Below are 20,026 nucleotides of genomic sequence, written 5' to 3'. Positions count from 1 at the left end.
GCTGATATGTAAATCCATCCCGGCCCACCTCTAAATGAAAAACATTTGCTAGCCGCGCTCGCCTCGTTTCGATTTCGTAATTCGGCTGAATTTGTCGGTTGACTCTTTTTCTCTCTAGTGGGCTTCTTTTAGCCAAATAAGTCTAAGAACTTATTTTATCTGAATTCAATGCAGGAAGAACGAGAAGGTAAGTTTAATTTCCCATGTTACCTGCGCACACAAAGATATGGGCCATTCCTACTTATGATGATTGCATTAGTGTTTCGTTCCTTAATTCTAGGGAACATATGTCTCTAAAAGTTCCATTCTTCAGTGAAAAATTACCATTGTTCTTAAGTTTAAACTTAGTTACTTCCATCTTAAAGTTTATGGTTAGACCGACGAAAAAACCTTCCAAGTGACTTTTGGGGTATAAAAGAGTTTAATTGATATATTAGACCGCAACATGCGAGATTACCGAAAATGAGCTGCTTTATGTAGATTTTCTCAACCCGCTGTCCAAACTATGAAGTACGTTTCTTGTTTCCATCCATCTTTGTCAGGTGACCAAGGCACTGGGTGTATGGTATGTTTTCTACTTTGTGATCACAATTTTCTTCTGCTCATTTTACCTGCTGAACCTTGTCCTGGCTGTGGTTTATTTATCCTATGAAAAAGAAATGAAAGCAATCGAACAGGAGGTGAGTAAAACAATTAATTTCAATTCATCACGCTTGAACCTTCAAATCAGCTGCGTTGCATTATTAATTAGTATAATAGCCTGATTAATGAAAATTAATTGCAACGATTAGTTGCACTTGAGTTGATTATTGCGCGATAATTACCAAAGGAATCAATGAAAGTAAAGCTATGATCCTCGCAGTTATGGACGCAATTTCAGCAATATTGCGTAAAGAAGCCTGAAAAATCCAGGACTTCATCGGGGTTTGAACCCGTGACCTCGCGATACCGGTGCGATCCTCTGCGAGGATCATAGCTTTACTTGATTTCATTTCCGCAGTTTAGTATATGAAGTATATGATTAATTTCATGGATCAGTTCATTTATTGATTCATTCCTCATCGGAAGATTAGAACCCCCAAATGACCAGCTCCCAATCTCAGTGGCTTCATACCCCAGTTGGTTAGAGCGTCGCACCGGTATCAGGAGGTCACGGGTTCCAACCCCGTTGAAGTCCGCAATTGCTGAAATTGCGCCCTTAACTGGGAGATTCATAGCTTTACTTTATTTCATATCCACAGTTCAGTACATGATTGATTTCACATTTCGTTTCATTCATTAGTTACCAAAGCAGGTGCGGATCTAGGGGAGGGAAATGGGTGAATTTTCACCCCCCCCCCCCCCCCCTTTTTTCTGGCCCCCCCCTTTTTTATCTTTTTTTTTTTTTTTTTTTCTTATCCCTCAAACACCTCAACCAGGCTTTGGTTCTATTACATTATTAAAAAAATTCACCCCCCTCCCCCTTTTCAAAATCCTGGATCCGCGCCTGCAAAGGGTTCTTTTTTTTTTCAAAATGGCCGCAAGCCGTTTTGTCGAGTTGGCCAACGAAGAAAATAATTGTTTTGAATAAAATGCATATTACTTTTCAAATAATTATAACCACCTATGTAATTAAACTAAAACAATCATTCACCTCAGGCTCGGTGAATATGGGTGAATAATTGTTAAATTAAGACTGAACTATATTAAACCTGTAAAGTACTTACCAAGTGAAACCTCGGAAAACTAATTTACTTTGTTTTCATTGAAGTTCGATGTACATTTGCCCGGCTTTGTCGCAGGAGAACAAATAAAATCAGTGCTTTCTATCTGACCATTGATAAACCATACATTTTTCCATAACGATAAACGCTAGAATTTTTACATTTAAAGCAATCTTCATCTTAAATGCTCCATGTTTATCGCATTTCCAAATTCCTTTTTATTTTTCAAAGGAGAGGCAAAGAGAGACCCTAAGGAAAACTGCTGCGTCGTATACGGCTGACTCTGGAACCTTAACTTCCCTGAAACCATTAAGTAAACCAAGTAACCAAGCCGGTATGATGGAGATGACACTGAACGCTGACAATGCCACTGGAGTTCCAAAAGTTGACGAAGGCGATATCAGTGACAAGTGCAACCTTCCTGGAGGGCGCCGCAAGTGTTTTCAACATGTGTCGACAAATTTCGTGACCTGTTTGAACAAATTTCCATTTCTCAAGCTCCTAAAGAAACACATGCGTTCCATAGCCGAAAGTGCTTTGTTTGATGTAGTTATTGTTAGTGTTATCTTGATGAACACCGTTGTGCTCGCTCTCTATCATCATGGAATTGACAAGTCGTTCGAAAATGTCTTAGACGTGTGCAATATGGTATGTGAAAATGTCCATACTCCAACAATATTAATAGAACAGATGTAGTGTGACTGTTGATGTTAGTACTTTTATGCGTTGGCCTATAACCCAGGCTAATTGAGAGTTTGAGACGCCAATATTGGCGGCTAGTTGGGAGAAAATTCCATTGGACGTAGTCGCGATTAGCGACAGAGGAGCATTATATTGGCGTCTCTCTCGCAAGCAAAACTGTAGGAGGATCGAAAGCACTTGTTCTACTTCTTCAGACTGTCACGCTCTCGGAGAAGTAACATCGCAAGTGGCATCATTATCTTCTTCATTGGTCTATAATTGTTGAACAAGGAAACTAAAAAAAAATTCGCCTTTAATGACATGCTTTTTCTTCACTTGATGTTTGTATTTCAAAAACCCATATAGGTGGTTTGCAACCAATCCCTAGGGACACTGATATAATAATGCTGCAATGTACAATGCCTGGTGGACGAACAAAAGGAGCTTAGTAGAGATCTTTTATTTCGTCCACCGACCACCCTGGTGGCGATGACAAAACGTGAAAACCACCTATAGAGAGAAGCAACAAGAGCACTAGCAGACCTTTTTCCTTGATTAAAAAAAAAAAATGAAAGCAAGGCTCACCAATCACCTCTTTCCGATTGTTTCTCACTAAATAGAAACCCTTACGATGCACTGGTTTTCTTGTTGTCTTTTTTTTTTGTGGTCCTCTACTGTAGTTATTTGCCGTTGCATCTTTGGTCAAGGTGACCAAATGTTACATATACTGCATGAGGTTGCCATCCTATCATCCTCAGGTATTCACGCTTATCTTTGTGGCCGAGATGATATGGAAACTCCTCGCCATTGGACCTCTCACCTATGTTAAATGCGGATGGAACGTATTTGATGCCCTTATTGTCATCGCAAGTATCGCTGGTTATCTTACCACCTCTGGTGCAAGTTTCAGTATCCTTCGAAGCTTGCGATTGGTAAGTTTTTTATTTATTTATTTATTTTTATTTTATTTACATGATTTACACTTGTACTTACTTCTTACACAATACTTGCACTACATACGATACATGTTACAATACTACTAGTCAAATGGAATTACAGTTGATCTGTTTACAACGTAATTGTTTACATTTTAATTGTTCGTGTCACTAATAAGAATTTTGTTTGTTACTTCCACTATGTAGGCTATTGGTTTTCTAGAATTTAATAGGTTGTTAAATAAATAGATAGCAAGAAAATCAAAATACAGAAGCTGAGAAGTAGAAGGACACAATGCAATTTTATAAGGACAGAAAAAATTTCCATTTGTTCCTAAAGTACTCTTTCTCCTTATTACAAGTGACTGCAAAATATTTTTGATGAAATGGTATATGAAATGAATCATATATGAACTACGGATATGAAATCAAGTGAAGCTATGATCTTCGCAGTTATGAGCGCAATTTTTGCAATTGCGTAGAGAAGCCTGAAAAATTCAGGACTTTTTTCAGGCATTTTTCAGGCTTCTCTACGTAATTGCAAAAATTGCGCTCATAACTGCGAAGATCATAGCTTCACTTAATATATTTTTCTATATTAATTTTTTCGCGCACAAGTGAGGAAAAATCATCGAAATTGTACTTCTGGTATTTAAAGCGTTAACATGTAAGAAATATTTACCTAAAATAATAAGATGGTTGAGAGCCAAACAGTAGTTGTGACAGCGAATAATTCCGAACATAACCTCCAGTTCTGACAGAAGCAGTTTCGTATTACTACACGTTGAGTACCACTCCTGGAATCCCTCCCAAAAGGAATTTGCGTGCTTGCAGTTTACAAACAAATGCCACAGGGTCTGACACTCAGAATGACAAAAGGGACAGAAGGGCGAGGCAACTAGCCCAGGGGGTAGCCTAAGATAGACGGCTATCCATGTAGCAGGCACTAATTAGACAAAAAAAAATGAAACGCAGGTCAAATCTTAGGAATGCCGCCAAATGCGAATTTTTGTTGACTTTGTTTTTCTTTTTTTTTTTTTTTTTCTCATCGTAGTTTCGGGTTCTTAATCTCGCTCAATCTTGGAAAACTATGGCGAAATTGGTGACAGCGATAGCCAGGAGCGTAGGGCCCGTTGGCAATATCACGTTGATTCTCGGGGTTATCATTTATATTTTCGCTGTCATTGGAATAAAGGTTTTTGGTGACGCATACAAAATGGACACGTCTGGAGAGGTTCTTCGATGGAACTTCAATGACTTTTGGCACGCCTTCATGATGGTATTCCGAGTGCTGTGTGGCGAGTGGGTTGAGCCTCTCTGGGACTGTATGACAGCTACCAATCCGATGGCTATTTTGTTCTTTTTACCAGCTTTTGTTATCGGGAATTTCATTGTAAGTATGTAATGGCCAGCACAACAAGGGGGGTCCGAGACTCTTTGCTCCGTGAAGGGGTTAAAGCGAGAGGGACGACCTCGGCAATATTTGGAGAGGACAACCGTCAACGCCATGATTTGAAATTGTCCAGGTAGTAAATACATATTATCAGCTATTCATACGCTCTCTATAGAGCGTAAAACCTGGAAATTTCATGTCGTTGCCGTAGCCAAGATGTGAGGGGCACTTTCAGATTAAATTTTTGTTTAAAACGTATTGGCTGTGATTCTTCCTGTCGAACGTCGAAGCCTAAGTTTCTCAAGTTTGTTTTATCGATCCCGTCATCTTTCATGCGTTCTTGACAAAGATTCGTTTAAGCCGATTTAAGTATACCGTCACAGCAGGGAGGCAATGTGACCTAGAGGCTAGGACGCTGGTCTTGAGACCCGTTGAAAATTTGATCCTGGTATGCCCTGATTCAACCTTCCGGTTGCACTTGTAAATAGCCAACTGGTCTGCCTCCGGTCAGTGGGGATTCTTAACAGTTGATCTTGTTTCGTTGATATCTTTTAATTGGCCCTGAAAATAATCTATGGGGAGAGATAAAGTAAGTATGTATGTATCATAGACACCGGACCTCGTCCCATCAGACTACCTATTTTTAAGGGCATGCGCACATCCTTTTCACTTGAATAGCAACATTTCGCAGGGGACTCTTGTGAGTTGTCGGCCTCGTTTGGCAGAGCACGGGAAACTGTGGAACAGGTGGGGCTTAAAACTCCAGCAGATCCAGCACTTGGGATCTTTGAAAACACCTTTAAATAAGAACACTTCGTCTAGAGCTCTGTCTGTACCACTTGTTCATTTTACGCATGCTTGCCTTAGGAAACCAAACCCTCTATTGGCAGAGACTACTTGAGGACACGAGGTAAACAAAGAGTCGGTTGACTAGGTGCACTTAAGTATTAAAAGCAAATATCGTATCCTGCTTGTCATAAGATCTTTCTTGATGCAGGTCCTAAACCTCTTCATAGCTTTGTTGTTGAGTGCTTTTGAGGCTAATGGTGACTATGGCGATGACTCTGACGAAGAGGGACAAAACAATTCCATGTTTAAGAGACTTTTGGAGAAGCTCACTAAGACGAAAAAGACTCGACTGTTTGTCGCGACGGTTAAGGAACGATATAAACTGTACGAGGTGCAACTTCTGGAGAGTAACCTTTCCACTCAAGGCAGCCCTCTTAATACACAGCAGGGAGGAGTGTCACAGAGCCCATGCAGGGACCTCCAGGATGGTGAGTAAGAAACTGGCAGCAAAAGCGGAATGTTAATTTACAAAAAAAAAAAGGAAAAGAAAGAAAAGAAAAGAAAAACGAAAACAGGTACTATCAATGGTGACTCGGGGGCATTCAGAAAAAAATAAGATTGCTCGTAACATAAGTCGATTCCCTGACCTTTCGATGACTAATTCACCACGCATATAATGCCACCATGGAGAACGTCATGTGAGCTGGCATACTAGTCAAGGGTCAGAGGGAAAAGATTGCATCCTCATGGACTTTCCTCGTTATGAACCTGTTAACGCAGATTTTCGCTTCTCCCTCCAGGTCGAGATGTGGTCATTTCCGGTGGCAAATATCTAGGAAGGGCGCCAAAGAGATACATTGTTGAAGTCGATGACTGTCTACCGGAGTGCTGCATTTTTCCGGAATGCACAAAACAGCACTTCACGTGGCTCAAACTTCGATGTAGCATCAGATGCCTTGTGGAGCACAGATACACGGAATGGTTTATCCTGTTCATTGTCATGTTCAGTAGCTTTGTTCTGGTAGGGTGTTTATGGTGTGATACACAAATGAAGCATTTAAATTCATTTTAACAAGCCAGTAACAGTCGTTAGCTGCCCCCTGCCAGAGAATAAAAGTTATGATTAACTAACAAAAGCAGAGTAAAAATTACATTTACATTAATGGTCGGCTTAGCTCGCTCTGGCAGACTATTCCATGTGAAAGCAGCCCCGTACAACTCTTTTGAGGGCCTTGGTATATTTTTAGTAGGCCTTCGAGTAACTAGAATATGTTGAGAACCAAGATGATTATGCCTATGGATGGCATTTACTGCTTCTTTACTGTTCAATTAATCATCAACGTTTTCCACTGTTTTTTTCCGTCTGTCAGCGAAGCTAGTCAGTTAGTTTGTTTTTACTGAGGCCAGCCCCAATGTACGCCCAAAATGAGCTCCAATAATCACGATGAGCTAGAATCAATGTTCTATAAATTATCCCTACTTAGCAGAGTCCTTTGAAGCACATCGGTTTTAACCTCTTGATCACGTCGAGAACTCTGGCAACTTAACCACTGATAACTTCAGAAATATGGCTCCCCAACAGAGAGTCTAGTCCAGTTGAATGCTTATAGGCACTTGTATGTAATTACACTTTGAAATGAATAAATTATCCATAAAGGCAAATGGGAAGTTTACTTGTTTGCAGCCTAGTTGAGGAAACGTACGCGTTTTAGGTTTATTTATCGCCCCAATCAATGATTGTTGACTAATCACTCTGCAGTGAAACGACAACAGAAAACAACACAAGTGAAGGGGAGGGACATCTATAGATCATCACTGATCATGTAACACTAACTAAACTGAAGCAAAGTACAGTAGTAATGAAGGGGGTAGTTTCTAAAGAAACTGTGGTGCTGCGTCGGTGGGGAAGTATAGTATACACAAATTTGGTTTTATCAACGGAGTTGACAATGTAAATCGGCCACCGTACAGAGATTCTAAAAGCTGACGTTTCGAGCGCTAGCCCTTCGTCAGATCAAATCGAGGAATAGTAGGTTATGTGTAGGTTTTATAGTAGAGTAGGAGCTACGCTATTGGTTGTAACATGGCAACGTGAAAAATAGGAATACATTAGTTAAATGAAAAGCGTTCGTTAATACCGTGAGGATTAAGGGTGCCTATTTGGAAGATGAATTTTGCTCTAGATTCTTGCGGCTTTCCGTCGTACCTAGATTTAACGGAAATTTTCAATATAATTGTGATCAATTCCATTCCTTTACATATTCCCGGCCTTCTACTCGTCTGGGCCGTCCTACGGTCAAAATCAGCAGTTACTTTATCTATCACAGAATGACTGGCAGCAGTTCAGCAATCAGATATTTCATCACGGTCGCAGAACGATTTGCAGTAGTACAGCGTCGAGTCTGAACCAAGTCCTGGGAGTACTTCGAAGGCACCGGTTAAAAAAAAAAAGACATCCGCGAGCGATGGCACCCCGACGACGAGAAAGTGAAGCTCCGTTTGATATGTCAGCGATATGTCTACCGAGCGCGACTGACGTGGATCATACCTAATTGGATTAATTTTTGTTTCCAGTGTCGGCCACGTCCTGCTATGGCCTCGATATATGATAAAATGGCTTTACACGTGACCCCTGCGTAATACATCTAACCACAAGTGTAACATTATCTCATGCCAATGCAAATACCTGGAGAGCCCGCATACCGGTCACAAAAATCGTTGACACCTCAAACGCAAAGCACTGAAAAAACGTGAAAAATTACATTTATAAATAGGTGCAAAAATGTTGGGGCCCTCATACGTGAGTGTCCCATCCACGAGGATCCAATTAAAAGCAATGAAATTGAAAACAAACAAACAGTCTCCAGAGAGAGGATCACCCAGGTAACTGTCCTATTCTGGCACCCGTCTCAGGATCAGGAAAAGACCAGGCAAAATAACTTAAGAATGATACCTTGTTTACCTAGGTTTTTGAAGACATCCACCTCGCCGAGCGGCAGCGTCTTCAAGTGGCCTTGCACATCCTCAACTACTTCTTCGCAGTTATATTTTCACTGGAATTCTTGCTGAAGATTCTCGGTCTAGGAGTTGTCACGTATTTTTCTTCAGTATGGAACTGTTTGGACGCCTTTATTGTAGCGGTGGGTATAACTTTAACGTTTACTTGAGATTGTATATTGGTTGACTAACACACGCACCATAATTCAAACGAGGATCTCGTCTCGTCTAAATGCACTGTGCACTGATTGTAAAGAAAATCTTAGAAAGGTTACCTCTGTGCGATACAGCTAAGGTCATTAATGTATTGTTCGATTTTACGTGTGGGTGATGCATTTCTAGTAAAAGCAACTTTACTAGGCGCGACTTTGTCAACACTTCTATCTTGTTTTATTGCAGTTGCGTTACGACTTTAATTTGTGGCCATGAACACTAGATATACGCCACAAAAGTCTGTTATTTAAAGATCCTTATAACTTACAAGCATGCTTGTTAACAACAAGAAAAACAGCATTCCGTAGTATCTTCTATAATTGTTTAAAAATCGATGAGTAACCAGGGGGCATAATTGAAAAGTTAAAAACGTTCTCTGGTTTAAAGTTGAGAATGCACGCGTCGTCGACAGAGGCAATTCACGCGTAAGAAAAACGCTGGAATCCTGGCACACTGCAATTACTAGCCAGGCAGACAATAGTTCTAAGCAGCGGCCAAGACAATACTAACTTTTATTGTAATCTTATCCATCACAAGTATTTCTTCTGTATTTCTGTATTTATTCATATTCGTTCTTTATTTTCTCGCCTTTTTTCTACATATATATTTTTACCTTCGCTTTTTACACCTCACTTTTTTAAGCAATCGAAAGCTCAGTGTTTTTCAAACTTTTAACCAGAGAACGTTTTTAACTTTTTTAACTATAGATCTCGCTTGCTTGCTTAAAGGAGAACACAGAACTTTCGGTGTTTCGATCCCTTCGGACGTTGCGAGCGTTGCGTCCTCTTCGAGCCATCTCTAGGATGGAGGGGATGAAGGTAGGCAGCATCATCTCCAGATTATTAAATATATTTTGACATAACTAAAAGACACATTTTTGATCCTGGCCTCATCCCTTAAATATTCCAGAAACCTCCACGATACAACAACAACAACACTTTATTTACTCTTTATGGAGAAAGAGATATGTGTATAAAAGTCGAGTCAGAGGGACAAATGAACCTTGCGATTTTCGAGTTACCCCCTTGCAATGAACCCACCTAATCTCTTAATCCATGACGCTCTTCCCTCAAATCGTTAAGTTTACTGTCCTTTCTGTACTGCCACACAAATACTGAACCATTCGTAATTCGAGCTGTCTGAAAGATAAAATATCAATCCTCATGCATTGCAAGGATTCCATTCCATAATTAAAGAATCGACTACATTAGCTTTCAGTCTAATTACAATCAATGATCTTGCTGGCTTCGCGCTTTCTTTTTGCTTTTAAGGCAACCGCACGTTGTACTTCTACAAAGGCGATGAATTCTTTGACCCCACTTCTTTATTTCACGCTGTGTGACCATATGATCACAATCAACTTCCTAAAAATACACAAGTTGGTTCTTCACACCCAGTATCCTGACTATAAGTGTATGCAGTATGGATACTTAAAACCCTTCCAAAAGTGTTTTTGTTCTCACGCCCAAAATCTGCATTATTTTTGTTCATACACGTCATTTTAACACATTCAGGTTGTCATCAACGCATTATTCGCGGCAATTCCAGGTATTGGAAACGTGCTTGTCGTGTCACTCCTGTTCTGGTTGGTATTTAGTATACTTGGAGTACAGTTGTTTTCTGGAAAGTTCTACGCATGCTACGACCGTGATGGCCAAAGATTACCAGTCAGCATTGTTACAAACAAAACAGAATGTCTTAGCTTTCCGGATAAATACAAATGGAAGAATGCCGACGTTAATTTTGATGATGTTCCAAATGCCTTCCTAACACTCTTCCAAGTGGTAAGTAGATTCGTAATTCATCGAATTTAATGTTGTGTCGACTGTTTTCTTGTTATACGAGGCTCTAAGCTATTAAACTTAACAGTTACTACCGAACTACTATACTACTGACTTTTGTGTTATCAAACGCTCTTAGGCAAATTTAAGAGACCACTTCCCTTTTTATAGGCATTGCCCGACTACTAAGTAATCAATGGTTAAAGCAAAATATGATACTGTAGTTCGTGGATTCAAATATCCTTGTGCCGGGGTTCACAAAACTAGTGGATCTCAAAAGATACCGTATTGAAGTGAATTTACACTTTATAAAATTTGTAAGCTCGTGACAAACATTCCATAGAAAAAAAAAAAAAACAAAAACAAAAACAATAGTTTTCTCTGTGTTTCAGCTCTAAATTATTTCACTTTGGAAAGAAGGTGTATGACAACTGCAGGCTGCCGACTACAGACTGCCTACAATGCAAATAGCACTGCTAAACAGTATTTAAGCCTAAGCACCCATTTCAAATATCGCTGATAAAACGTATTTAAGTCTACGCCCCGATTTTAAAACGGATTGCTTTTAATAACTGTCATTTAGGGTAAGTCTACAGTCTGCAGTCCGCAAGTGTCAGACACCGCTTTGAAAAATATGCGTGGCGGAATCAATTCAAGGCTGTGCACGCGTTTTTTATCTCCGATTTAGTTATATCAATTGATAGGTGAAGCAGTGACGTAAACAATCAACTTAACAAAAATTGCTTTGCCCGATGTTCAAACAATATATTTAGCTAGATGGGTAACTTGACAAAATGAAATAATTATAGCACACATATGTCTGCTTGTGCATTGAATCGACACCGTCCGAACTGAACATCTACAGAGAAACATGGCGGCGCCATCGTGGCAAAAAAGAGTGGTTAATTTTCCCGCATTGCATGATGGCTATGAAATAAATCCGCACGTAGCACGGGCTCAAGAGAAACCATAAACAATGCAGAGAAAATCACGACGACAACGTTGTGAGTGACGAAAACGCTTTTTTCTTTTTTTTTGTATGTTGTAAAGAATGTGGAATTTTATTGGTTTTTGGGCATGGTCTGTTTAGTTGAAAAATCCTTTTTTCGTTAGAGCTTGGAGAATGATCTAAATCCGATTCACGGAAAAAAAAAAAAAAAAAAACTTTGCATCTGTTTGCATCTGATGTCACGGCAGCCATGTTGGTGTACAGAACAATGCAGTAAAATTTATTTTTGGACTTTTTCTCTATTATTATGCAAAAGCTGTGTGGCCATTTTCTATTGTTTTGTACACCAAAATGGCCGTCTGATCACGAGGATGGAAATCAAAAATAGGTTTGAAACCAAGATATGAATGTCATGTCAATAACGAGTTTTGAGGGTTTATTAAAAATAGTGATCAGAAAAACTTGAAATGCATATTGGCTAAGCTTTATTGCAATAAGAAGCTTTATTCTTTACTGCAGGCAACATTTGAGGGCTGGATTGATGTGATGCTTATGGCTGTTGATTCAACTCAGGTAAATTTCTTACAGTTCCTTCCTTAAAATGAAACAAATGCATACAATTAAAGTCCGGGTGTTATAGGCGAAAAAAAAAAAAAGAAGTGATCCTTGCACTTATTTGGACAATTTAAGGAATTGTTCCCTGCAGACACCCCAAAACATTCAAGTGGCTTCAAGGGGAATCAAACCCATGGCATCGCACCAATCATAGTTAATAGAGGGAAATGGTTATGAAACCCAACAAATATCTTTGTTGTAGGTTTTTGTTCTCTTTTTTGGCCTTGACCGTGCACAAAACACAATAGTTGTTTACTCAGTACTGAGGAACTAACCAATAGAAACCTGTTGGTTACGTAATTCATGCATAGTGTATGAGCGCAAAACAAAAGATTGTGCACAATCGTGGAGTTTCCAACCTAAATCTTGGCATCTGTATTTGTTTCTTTGACGTTTGCCGAGCTTCTAAACTAGTCCCCTCTATTAACTATGCACCAGCATTGCAGTGGTCGTGGGTCCAAATCCCGATGAAGCCACGTGAATTTTTCGGGCGTCTCTAGGGAATAATTGCTTAAATTGTCCAAATAAATGCGAAGATTACTTCTTTATTTCATTCCTTCCTTTGTAGGGTAGGTTGGTGTTCACCAACAAGAATATCACCGTTCACTGTTCTGTTCACATACTTTCACAACGACGGTTCACCAAACAAGACTCAACGAAAAAAAAAAAAGGATTTCACTGTAAAGTTTGAGTATTAGGAAAGCGTTCTCTTTCTTTTTTTTTTCTGTCTTTCTTTATGTCTTTATTTGGCTATTTATTTATTTGAAATTCAATATAATAGATAACAAATAGCTGATACTAGGAAACTGTAGATAACAAGAAAGTATAATTAACGGTATCTAATCGGAAAACAGTGACAAGAAACTTCGTTCAAGGTCGCAGTAGATGAGGTTTCCTGTTACAAAGAAGACCCTAACGAAACGCTAGCTATTTCAAATTTTCTAGGTTTGTATTCTTAATGATAATTTTTTCAACAGCTCTAAAAGTGGGTATCCTCTTTCCTTTCACAAACATGACTGAAGATTAGATAAATGCCAGACATAGCCTTTTTTTTAAAACCTGTTTTTATGTTTGTTTTTGTGTTTAGGTGGACCATCAACCTGTCGCCGACAATAACATGAGGGCCTACATTTACTTTGTGGTATTCATAATTCTGGGTTCTTTCTTTGTCCTCAATCTGTTCGTTGGTGTTGTTATTGACAACTTCAACTCCTTGAAGAAAAAGGTTTGTTCTCGGAAATTAAACCAATTGTGTGATGTAATTATTACAGAGCAGTCTACAGAGTAAAAAAGAGGGAATGGGGAACCGGAGCGGTAAATATTTACAATCGCAAGCCGTAATCAGCGCAATCAGCGGACGCTGCCGCTGCCCCTACTACTACTACTACTACTACTACTACTACTACTACTACTACTACTACTACTACTACTACTACTACTACTACATTACTACTACTACTACATTACTACTACTACTACTACTACTACTACTACTACTACTACTACTACTACTACTACTACTACTACTACTACTACTACTACTACTACTACTACTACTACTACTACTACTACTACTACTACTACTACTACTACTACTACTACTACTACTACTACTACTACTACTATTACTACTACTACTACTACTACTACTACTACTACTACTACTACTACTACTACTACTACTACTACTACTACTAATACTTCTACTACTACTGCTACTACTACGACGACGACGACGACGACCGACCGACCGACCGACGACGACCCCCGCTACCGCTACTGCTACTGCTACTACCACTGATACTGCTACCGCTACCGTCACTGCAACCACCACCGCCACTGCTACTGCTGCTGCTTAGGTACTACTACGCTATTATTATCATCATCATCATCATCATCATCATCATCATCATCATCATCACATCATCATTACCATTACCATTACCATTACCATTACCATTATCACTATCATTATCATTATCATTATCATTATCATTATCATTATCATTATCATTATCATTATCATCATCGTTATTATTGGTGTTACGTTCTCACGCGTTTCCACGCAAAGACAAGACAATACATAAATTACGGACTCCTGACATAAGGCAAATATCTTTGTTCATTGAATAAATAGAGGATATTACATAGCGAGAAGAGGAATTTCGAATCTCCAAGCTGCCATGTAATGTCCTATTTATTACATAAACACCAATGAAATACTAAATCGTTTCACGAAAACCATCGAAAGATGCGATTTTTTATATGTAACCATAGCAACAGTGATCTTTTCACGTGTGAAGATATCATGTTTTCGCGTGAAAGATCACTTGGTATTTCGTTGGTGTTTATATAATAAAATGTTCTCCTAACTCATTAACATTAACGCTAACATTAACATTAGAAACAATTTCCCCCTACACTTTACTCCCCACTGCTCACCCCTGTCCCCCGAAATAGCCTTGCCCTCAAGAGAATTCAGAAAACAAAGCGCTTTATTATCTGTACTGATTCAGCATTGACCCATTTCAATTCTGACAGTACGAAGAAATAAGCAGTATGGGAATGCTCCTCACTGATTCACAAAGAAAATGGGTCAACTTCCTGAAGGAAGCAGCCAAGAAAAAGCCTGTTGCAAAAGGAATAAGGCCGAAGGTAACGATTTACTGTTAACGACACAAAACTAATCAAATTTGTGTATCAGCCATGACAGAAAGTGTATATTTGTTCCATAAAGTCCTGGCTTCTGAGAAGTACTTTGTGCTTATAGAATGAGAGTTTGACCTGGCCGTTTGAAATATCGTATCCTCCCATCATAGTGCTCTAGTTTCTATTATGTGAAATAAAATTAAGATAGTGAGAACTGAATGCACGATTTAATCCTTAGGAAGCATAATCGAGAGGTTCAGTTCTGATTTTGGCATATGCATTTTGCTACCCACGCCAAGTTAGCATGGTAGTCTTTAATCATACCCCAAGCAATTACTATTAAATAAAGAGGGAAGAATGCATTGGCAGTATCAGATTGGCGCATTTCGAAATTACATCGATATTCTGCTACTTTGTTGTTTTTCCTTTTTGTGGGCCCTCATCTTTTTTTCGGCTTTGAGGACGGTGCTACAATTTGTTCTGGGCATCACGCAATCATTTTGTCACGCTCTGACTTTATATTTTTCAAGTTAAACTGTTTTTCCGATTTTTCCCGTCAAAATGCCTCGGAAAATTTATTCCGTTGCAGTGCGAAACACATGTATCTTGTAGCAAAAGACCAAAGAAAAGGAATCGTAATGGCACAGTTGTCACAACGACATATTGGAAACGCTAGAAGCAATGACCGATCGGAGCGAGAAAGTGGACGGTACGGAAGAATTATAATTTTCAATGGAGCCATCTTTAAGTCCACTACAATGAAACATGACTATTTATCATCAAAATTAAGAACAACCAAATGTAGTAAATTCTTTGAAGACAACCACACTGGGTCTTGGATTAATACTTTAAGTTCAATAATTATTACTGTTCAAAAAATATCACGAAGCATCAGGCAGGCATCTGTTTTTGTTTTGTACAATCGGCTGCCACCAAGACCGACAAAAATTAGAAAAATAAAGATTCAGGGGCGTCCAATAACAGAGGTAGGTACTGAACAAGTAAGCTCACCACAAGAAACGATTATCAAAGCAAGTAGCCAGATGATCACTTCAGCGCGTACGGGTAGATTCCTCACTCCAAATATCCTTGCAACGTTACTCTGGGCACTTAAGAGCCACTTTCCGCAAAAACACTCAATCTTCCCCAAGAATCAAGGAAATATCCACTTAAAAAATGAAAAACTCTCTTCTTCCTATGCTTGTCGCCATTGAGAATATCCCAGAGTGCACCGCTAAAACAGGTGAAAATGTCGATTATTTACCGGGGAGGGGAGTGTAAAGGGCGCTGTTTTAGTAACTACAGAGGAGGGCTGTCGGGCTCAAAAATGGTGGCTTTGTCGTCACGTCATTGTGATAAAAGGCATATAGGATCATACGGTTGAAAATTGCCATTTATTTTAAAGATCTTTGAGGTTCCTGTTTATGGTTTAACTGCAAGTAAACGTTTGTGCCGATAAAACTGTGAAAAATTTTCGTCTCTTTGTGTAAGAAAAAAGCAGAAGTGTCCACTTTTTCAAAAAAAAAAACAACTAATTATTTCCGAAAAATACATGGTTACCCCCTATTGTCATTTCACAATACAATAACCCAAACTAAGATCTTATCTGCCTAGTCATACCCCAGGAAAAAAAAATCTTCTCATTAGTTGGCACTGTCCTTAAACATGCAATCGGCGTAAATCATTGCAGAGTTGGTTTTTGACAATTTCTGTACTCATCAATGGGTTTAATTAATGTAGGCTTCTACGCCGCCTCAATAAGATAACATAGAAAGCACAGTTAAGTTCAGGACTCGCTGTGTTTTTCTTTGTTTTTTTGAAAGGACCGATTTCGTGGCGTATTATACGACGTGGTAACAGGGGACAGATTCGAAATTGCCATTCTTACCGTGATTATGTGCAACATGGTCATGATGACGATACAGCACCATGGGCAGTCAAGCCGGATCACCAATGTCTTACATATCCTCTTGGGTGATGTATTTTAATGACCATTGCTGTGGAAAAAGTAGGGAGTTTAAGAAACCACGACGGCTACGGCGACGAAAACGTCACTTCAAAATATAAGCTTGAGCTATTTTAAGTATTTCATGATTATTCCACTTTGTTTTTATTAAAGAATATGGGCGAAGTGTCCTATAAGAGGATTTATACGGACGGATTTGAAGTAAAGAGTGAGACTGAAAGATTCACTGTAGTTTGTCCACGTTGCAGTCAAAACCTTAAATTTGGTCATTTCACGTAGTAGTTTTGACGAGTACGGGAGAGAATTGTTAAAAAATGCGTGCTGCACGTGCAGCACGATCATTTTGGTTCTTTTAACCAATAATATTACTGCTTTTTGGGGTTGCCGTTGCTGTAGCCGTCATCGTTTCTTAAACTCCCTATTATTTGTTTGGCGACGGGCGAAAAGACAACTGAAAAAGGCAGGAGTCGCCAAGCACGTAGCCACAGTTTCAAATCATTCCCTCAAGCCATTACACCTTGAACATCTATTCTTGGTTTGCATCCACGTGATGAGACGGCCATGTTAGTGTCAAAACAATAGAAAATGACCCCACAAGTATTGCATAATAATAGAGTCAAATTCCCAAAAGACATTTCACTGCATTAACCAACATGCATGGCCGCCGTAACGACAGATTCAAACCATCGATAATTGCATTTGACCGTTTCTGTGTATGTTTCAGTTTCTAGTTTCTCATTGAAAATGATACTGGTTGTGTCAGTGCTGGAAACGTATTCCCCCCCATAAACACAATAATAATATTAGTATACTTCACTCTTTTCATCATCTTTGAATTTTAAATTGCATTAGCGTTAATCACTACAAGAGATATTAGATATTGGTAAAATATACTTGTTTATTGTTTTCATGGATGTCATCAAATGACTTGAACTAAAAATGTTCCTCTGGAACTTGCAGGGAAAAATTACAATCAACTCTGCAGGTCATGCTGTTATTCAGATTGCAAAATTCTCCTATTATCCAAACAGTCAGAATTAATATTGATTAAAACCAGAAACCCATAAGGGTTGAAACGTGTAACGCGCGTTCACAGCTTCCGAATATTCAGTGCGAACTGGTTGGTTGAATGTCTCAGTGCTAAGTACCATATTTGGAAACCCCTCGCTCTTGTTGTTCCAAATATGGTACCTAGCAAATTGAATATTCAAAAGCTTGTTTCCGAGCACACAAGGGGCCGTTACACGTTTCAACTCTTATGGGTTTCTGTTAAAACTTAATGAAATAATATTTTCCATTCGCCCTTAGCTTTCAGATATGAGATTGGGCATAACCAGCTCATATCCATAACATACTCATTTGATAATTGTTAAATATTATTTTGTTGTCACAATGATATTACTTATGGTGATCATGTTTGAGAATGTCCTGTTTGTATTAAGGATGGTGCCTACTTTGTTATTGCGCAAACGTTCTGTGTATCTCGAGATACTCGGGTTTCCTTTGAGTGGTGCTTTCTAAAACAGGGATATTTTTGCCCGCTTTAAAACTATGAGGAGAAAGCAAAACTTAGCAAGAGTTCTTAATATCCAAAAAGAAAATTGGGGTAGCCATGCATTTTTTAGAGATAATTAAGCTTCAATTTGGAAAAGAATGCAGTAAATTGTTTTGTATTTTAAAGCTTTTTACAAATATTTTGATTAATTATCTTTCAAATATGCGTGTTTACCACCAATTTTCTTTTTTTATTTTATTAACCCAAAAAAAAAATTGTTGAGATCTGCTTTTCCCGCGTATTCATAAATCGCGCAAAAAAATACCTTTGAATTAGTAGGCACCGTCCTTAAATGCGCAAGATACCTGAGTGGTTGCTTGAAAATGCATTAAAACTTTGATTCCTTAATGAAAGCCTGACAGGCCATCACGGATCTCAAACTTGGTGTTCACTGGCATATTTACGGCAGAAGCCATCGTCAAACTCGTTGCCTTGCGACAACACTATTTCAAGAAAGCCTGGAATGTGTTTGATTTTACCATAGTTGTGTCATCGGTGATAGGTAAAGTATAGGTCACTTGCATGTGAGCCATTATGATAACTGGATTACTCGGTGTCAAGTCTAGGCAGGTTTTTACATCGGCGAATGACGTTGTAATCATAGATCCGCAAATATATGCATTTTAGTCATTCCCACGGATAGTCAATAGACTTATGATTACTGGCCATTCTTTCGGCGTAAGGCAAAGTAGTATTCCTCCATCAGTTCTCATTATACAACTGTCAAGGGTCACGGGGTATTTAGTGTATGTTGCATTATAAAATGAATTATGAATTATCATTATTAGTCTTAGTCTCATCACTCTCATTCTCATTCTCATTATCGTTATCATTTTATGTCAATTGCAACTTAATTCCAAGGAAATGTTCACCGTCTTCTACTAGATGTTATTCATTGTTGAAGCCTTTTGATTCAACCGTCGTTCAGCTTTTGGTGCCTAAGTAAAAGGCAAACATAAAATAAACGTCCTATTCACTTCAGGAAACGCTCATCGCTTCCAGAAGTTGCAGGGATCAATCTTATCACATGTAATCATTTTTCCAAAATGGGATTTTGGGGGTGGGGGGGGGGGGGGGAGTGAGGAAATAGGGAACACGGCCAGTACTAGTCGCAAACAACCACTACAGGACAGGAAATTGGAAAAATACCTAATACACCATGGGCCCAGTTTCTCAAAAACCGATTACCATCAATCTGCGATTAAGTACCAACCGAGGTATGAATTTTCAACTTGCCCATCAAAAGAGGCTTAGTTAGGTAATTCTAGGCTAAAGGAAAACGAAAGTCTTAGTCAAGATTGAAGGCTAAAAATCTTGAGCAAAACCTTGTCTGGACGATTGTGAATAAAATGCAACTTAAGATTCCAGTAATCTAGGATTAGCTTAATCAAGCTTTGAATAACTGGGCCCTGATTACCACTATTAAACCCAGCAATCAGTTGAATTTTCTAGAACAATCAGCACACGACTCGTCATCCATTCAGAATGCAGAATGATGTCGCAATAGTACGAAAGTTGCTTTCTTCACCAAAAGAATGTTACAACCAACTGAGCATAAAATGTGACAAGTCAAACTACTTATTTTATTTGCAGGAGTGGTACTTGACGAAGTTAACATCAAAGAAGCTGTTGTCAATCCAAGTCTCCTTCGAGTAATGCGAATCTTTAGGATTGCCAGGTTACTTAGAGTTTTGGAATTTGCCAAGGGAATTCGCCAGCTACTTGTTGCACTTATGATTTCCCTGCCTGCTCTTTTTAATGTCGGCACTCTGTTGTTGCTTGTCCTCTTCATCTATGCCA

General features: G+C 38.9%; 1 protein-coding gene and 1 long non-coding RNA gene across 2 annotated transcripts in view; one reads left to right on the top strand and one right to left on the bottom strand.

Moving 5' to 3' along the window:
* Positions 1-20,026, top strand: part of LOC137979998 (sodium channel protein 1 brain-like) — a 36,895-nt gene that overhangs the window by 14,538 nt on the left and 2,331 nt on the right. Inside the window, exons 10-24 of the mRNA XM_068827316.1 lie at positions 543-680; positions 1,935-2,351; positions 3,143-3,316; positions 4,374-4,712; positions 5,710-5,989; positions 6,302-6,522; positions 8,468-8,641; positions 9,419-9,529; positions 10,226-10,495; positions 11,961-12,014; positions 13,144-13,281; positions 14,598-14,711; positions 16,529-16,667; positions 18,597-18,728; positions 19,820-20,026. The exon at positions 19,820-20,026 is cut by the window's right edge and continues 2,331 nt beyond it. Coding sequence (XP_068683417.1) covers positions 543-680; positions 1,935-2,351; positions 3,143-3,316; positions 4,374-4,712; positions 5,710-5,989; positions 6,302-6,522; positions 8,468-8,641; positions 9,419-9,529; positions 10,226-10,495; positions 11,961-12,014; positions 13,144-13,281; positions 14,598-14,711; positions 16,529-16,667; positions 18,597-18,728; positions 19,820-20,026 — 2,908 coding nt within the window. The remainder of the gene's footprint in view (positions 1-542; positions 681-1,934; positions 2,352-3,142; positions 3,317-4,373; positions 4,713-5,709; positions 5,990-6,301; positions 6,523-8,467; positions 8,642-9,418; positions 9,530-10,225; positions 10,496-11,960; positions 12,015-13,143; positions 13,282-14,597; positions 14,712-16,528; positions 16,668-18,596; positions 18,729-19,819) is intronic.
* LOC137979999 (uncharacterized) lies at positions 339-16,228 on the bottom strand. The gene is made up of 3 exons (XR_011118425.1): positions 15,717-16,228; positions 9,752-9,850; positions 339-646 (listed from the first exon to the last, which is right to left on the bottom strand). It is a non-coding gene; the product is annotated as an uncharacterized lncRNA (long non-coding RNA).

This window comes from Montipora foliosa, chromosome 12 (assembly GCF_036669935.1).
Source record: "Montipora foliosa isolate CH-2021 chromosome 12, ASM3666993v2, whole genome shotgun sequence".
In the NCBI taxonomy this organism is placed as follows: Eukaryota; Metazoa; Cnidaria; class Anthozoa; order Scleractinia; family Acroporidae; genus Montipora; species Montipora foliosa.
The sequence above is the reverse complement of the archived record's forward strand: the minus strand, read 5'-3'. Positions and strand labels throughout refer to the sequence as shown.